This window comes from Acanthisitta chloris, unplaced genomic scaffold (assembly GCF_000695815.1).
Source record: "Acanthisitta chloris isolate BGI_N310 unplaced genomic scaffold, ASM69581v1 scaffold19898, whole genome shotgun sequence".
NCBI lineage: Eukaryota > Metazoa > Chordata > Aves > Passeriformes > Acanthisittidae > Acanthisitta > Acanthisitta chloris.
Window position 1 is genome coordinate 43,236 of NW_008687379.1, and position 5,279 is coordinate 48,514.

Here is a 5,279-nt window from a genome sequence, read left to right on the forward strand (position 1 = left end):
AAATACTTCTGGGCAGTCCCGTCCTTGTAAATGTCAAGTCTCACTGGAAACACTGATAAATGCTGCAGTTTTAAGAAGGAAGTATGAAAAATTAACATGGCAAATCAAGTTATAGAATCAATTATTTGCAAAATTTTTCACAGAATTGCAACAGAAGTGAAACTGTCTTAAAAATAGGACAGGGAAAGCAGAGGTTGATGCAATCTTTATTCATCAGCACTTGTTTTTACAGAAAAATTTAAGAAAGAAAAGTGTTGATACAGAATGGCTCTATTAAACCAGACTGTTAGCAGATACACAGGTGAACCCACTAGTAAGTAACACAAAATGGCTAGGCTTGATGGACATTTAAAATTCAGTAACAATTTATTCAGAGCATGTGATTTACATTATATTTCTGTAGTGTCAACATTTAAAAAACCCAGACACCAATGTTTTAAAAGAGTTAAGAAAGCAGCAAGTAGTAAGGCAAACATGGAGAAAAGCAGCCTGACAGAACCATGTAAAACTACAGCAACAAGGTATAAACCAATTTTGTTTAGAAACAATTGATATAAAATAATTTTAAGTAAATGTAATTTACAATCAGTTTTACAGGTAAGGAATCAAGCTGTTAAATGCTTAACCCGTTAAACACTTTAGTGCAGCAAGAGAACTACTAACATTTGAGAAAGCTTACACAGAAAACACCTGTGCCCAGCATTCCTAACTTTTCATGGCACAACGGCTGTACTACTCAACTGACTGGCCTGTTAGATACTAACCACCAAGCTTGCTGGCTTCCAAAAGAAGCAAAATAAAGACTGCCAGGTAATGTCACTTTAATGCTAATTTGACTTGTAAAGCATTGGAAGTTTAACTGAAAAATTGTGAAGGCTTTTATGACATGTCCAGGAACAGCCTTCTCCAATATTGCTAGCAGCATTCTTCACAATTTTTACTTACTACTGTCAGGATATAGGGGGTCAGTAATAGTTTAAATTCCATTTCTGAACAAGCAGACAGGAATGTAACCACATCTAAGGAAACCCTGAGCAATTTTTTCATCCCTGTTTTATCTTTTTCAGACAGCTTCCTGCTGTTTTATGCAAGACAAGAATCAAGGTGTTCATTTATTTTAGATTCTAAAACTTCAGTCTGGCAGACAGGGCAACTGACATTTCTATCCTGCCTTGCAGGATTGCTAGAACTTGCAGAGGACTGTGTAGATTCAGCTTTGGTATTGATAGGTGTGTTTATACTTAAAGTGACATCAGCACTCCTTTTTTTAATGAAATACCTTTCAAAGGCAGTTTTGTCTTCCATTTTTGGCCATTGCTGCAGTGTATTAACACATTCTAAGCTTTTTTTCTCAGATGCAACCTGAGCTGTTGTCGGCTGCTCCAAACAAATTTGTTTTGCTGGCCAGTAAGAAGATGGCATAGCTGTCTTGTCATTTGCAGAGCCTTGCTTTGATTTTTCTTCTGTAGCACGACCCATTCTAGCAGAAAATCCATGATCATTCTCATAAGCTTCTCTATTACTATCAGAGAGTTTAGGAAACTCACGCTTTAAAGCTAAGTTGATCTTCTTGCTGGCAGCATCAGTATAAAGTGGAAAGATCCCATCACGGGGCAGTTTTTCAAATTTTATCTCATTTTTAGGGATTGGTATTGTCCTTACTGCTGAATGATGCTGTGAACCATATGCTTCATTGTTTCCAAAGCCACTGCTGTAATTAGTGTTCTTTTCTGAAAGCACACCATCGGCTCCTCCAAGCCGATACCCTGTTCCACTGAAAGGCAGCACACCTTGTGTACCATGTGTTTGTGTCTTGCCTGCAAAATCGGATTGAAAAAAAATAAGTTAGTAACTTTTTCGTACAAAAATCATGAGCTTACTATTAGTCGTGGACTTAGTATTAGATGTGCTTCACACAACAAATCTGCTGCTTGAAAATAGTGCATCAAACTAAACATTTTGCAGATGATTCAGTTGAGAAGGAGGTGGTTAGAAATGCACCAATAAAATGGACACTGTTCTTTGAATAACATATAAACAAAGCTTATGTGGTGGTTGGTCTATATTTCTTCAAGAAAATGTTTGGACAAAATTGGTTTGGAAAAGAAAAAAATTATTACAATACCTTTGTTAGTTGATTTGAAATGTGGAAGCTTTGCTGGCTGAGCTTTCTGCTTGGATTTCTTTGTGACTTTGTCTGGCTCCTTCACTTTGGTGAATGTGCCCCCACAGGTCTTTTGATGGTCATCCCACCAAAAGTCTTGTGCAGAGGGTGCTCTGTTCATCGAGCGTTTCACATATCCAAAGTAAGGTCCTCTGTTTTGACAGGGGCCATTGCACCGCCACCAGTGCTGGCGATACAAATCAATCTCATCGTAAAAAGTATGATAAATCTAAGTTTAAAAAAAAAAAAAGCCAGTCATTCAGAAAGTTTTTGATTTTATATAATTAGCTTTACAGTGCTTTATAAAAATCTATTTCCATTCAATTCCTTGCGTTACTGTTGTGATTTTCACATTACCAGTTAAAAGAGCTGGACCTGGGTAAAACTGGACCAACACTTAGCTACTAATAAAACAAAGCTTGGAAAAAAAGGAAAAGACAAGATGTATAGGAATATGTCCTGGCTATCTTGTTTGAACTGCAATAAAAAAAAAAAATCACTCTGGAAATCTATCTACAGTTTCACCCTAAATGCTTAACTGTTTTGCAAACAATACCAGTATTGTTCTCTCCCTTCAGCTATTACCTTGATTGATCTTATCAGACACATTATTTTTGAATACCATCAACATAAATATCATTAGCCTCTTGTGATATAAATCTTAACAAAACTAAGACAGCTCTTCCCCAGATACTACTCTTAACATGGAGCTGTTCTGTCCCTGCTGTCATTAAGGTGTTTCAAGTTTAACACAAAAACTTAAAGAAAAATACTTACAGAGAGTAGACTTGAAAATTGTATAACTAGCAACTCACATCCTCCTCAATCTGTTCCCACCATTGCCCCCAACAAAATAACTATAAAACTGGCATACACTTGGATGCAAATTTGGATCAGTACCAACCGTGGAGTGTCTAACAGGAACAAGTATAGTACTCATACCAAACTAGGCAAGTAAAAAACCAAATCAGGAAGAAAGCTCTATTAAATTAGGTTAAGAGGATTATGCTTACTGTGACATTGGCTCCAGTCAAGAGATTAATGCGACGCATGTGTTTGCAGAACTCTGGTCCATGAGACTGACGATCTTTGTAGTTATGAGTAACAAAGAGCAGGGCATGGATCATTTCATGCAACAGCGTCTGAAATGATGCCAGTCATTAGATATTTACTGAAAAGCATTACATATAGTTTCAAAATTAAGCTGTAAGTATTTTACTCCTCTACAGCGATCGTGGTACCAATCTTACTTTCAAGCATTCACATGTTCAGTCTGTGTCATAAGAACATAATACTTTGATCTATTAAACCAAAATTCCCATAGCACCAAAACGTGCTGGAGAATATTACCACAATAAATGGAATATTACTACAATAAGTGACATTCCAAAAAGAAATAATCCTCAAACTTCAGGCACATCTTAAAAGAGATCATCGCCTCTACAACCCAAAAAGAGAGCCACTTGTGAGAAAGTCGAAACTACAGCATTTCTGCTCATCAGACAAATCTCAATGTTCAGATGCACAAGAAGCAACACAAAGTCATGTTAACAGTGATAACCTCATTTTCTGCTGTTGGCCCTTCTGAAACTACAGTTCATGTTTGTTTTGAATATTAAAGGATAATTTAGGAGTTAACAACTTGGGGTGCTTTTTCTTTCCAAAGTCAGTAAAATAAACAAGTGACTCCTACTTGGAGTTGCCCACTTAGAAACATAAAGCTAAAGGTTACTAAGATATTGCAACACAAGCCACACAAACATAACAGTAAAGCCTTCACTTTATAAAGTTACTTGTATACAGTAACTTTACAATCTGTCAGTTACTGTATGCAAGAATCCCACTATGAAATGTAAAACATTCATATGGAGCAGAGTAGTGGAAGTTACAATGCATTTTATGTGCAGATTCATGAGCAATCTTCAAATACCTCAACAAGATCCTTCCTGGGTCTTAACTTCAGAAGTGGCTCACTTAGACGAATGGAACACAATCCACTATTTTCGTGATATGAACAGATTCCAGCAGAGCTGAAAAGAGATGCAGAAAGAAAAGAGGAGAATCTACTTGTTTCTGTAGGACATGAAGAAAATGGAGAATTAAAGTTAACATGCCATCCCTTTCAAACATATGTTAGGTCACTTAGAATATGTAAAAAATTGCTTTTAGTAGTTACTCGAAAAACTCAGCATCATTAAGCAAGGAAAAAAACCAAAAACCCACAAGCTCCTTAGAGTAGAAAAACCTGTTTAGAAGGTAGAGGCCTATTTCCTTTAGAACTCATCACGGAGTTAAATACACCAAACAGAGGCTGGAAATTCAGAGCAGAAAGCATGGACTGAACTGCTGGTTGCTTCAATTTCACCCACTCCTCACCCTCCCTCAACTTTTGATTCTTATTGAGCCTTCATAGATGAAAACACTTTTTTTTTGTGTTAATGAGTTAGTCCTCCACTGGTTCAATACCCAATTATTTTAAAGTGTACAGAGAATACTCCAACCAGCAGAGGAGAAGAGGGGGCAGGACTCCAGTCACCAGCAACCCCATCTGCTGCAGAACTGCAGCCTGCACTTCAAAGCTTTCTGGTTTTGTTTAAACTCAGATTTCCTGTATATTCCTCTCCCTAGTCTACTCTAAGTTTTGCTAATACACTATTATTGGTTCATATCTACCTTTCTGTAAAACTATCATAAAACTGAGAGCAGGAAACACTAGGTTTCGTGAGGTTTACACACACACGGTGCAAGACCAAGTCATATCTTCCACTTTAACATCTCTTCAGGCTTGTCTGCACCCCGGGAAAAGTTGCCAGGGAAGACAGGTGAAAGAAACCAGACAATGACCGCGACCAACCCACGTCCTGCTGTACCAGCAGTGCCAGGGAAGTGAGACATGCAAGTATCTGGGAAGAGAAGCCGCGGCACTAGCCCCGCAAGGAGCAGCCAGCGGTGAGAAAGGACGGCCCTTCCCCGCTCCCCAGAGCTCACGGCAGACGAGACAGCCGCGGTCACATCCCCCAGCCCGGGGCACGCAGCTCCCGAAACCCAACGCCGGCGGTCGCTGCCAGGCAGCACCGCTCGGCAAGGACAGGACCGCGCCCCATCACCCCATCGC

General features: G+C 38.8%; 1 protein-coding gene across 1 annotated transcript; it reads right to left on the reverse strand.

The window, feature by feature from the left end:
* Positions 1 to 1,083: 1,083 nt before the first annotated feature.
* Positions 1,084 to 4,194, reverse strand: SPRTN (SprT-like N-terminal domain; the record flags this gene model as incomplete). The annotated part of the gene is made up of 4 exons (XM_009080544.1): positions 1,084 to 1,817; positions 2,126 to 2,393; positions 3,178 to 3,306; positions 4,095 to 4,194. Coding segments are annotated over 4 exons (1,231 nt in total), but the record flags the coding sequence as incomplete, so codon positions are not given.
* Positions 4,195 to 5,279: the final 1,085 nt, after the last annotated feature.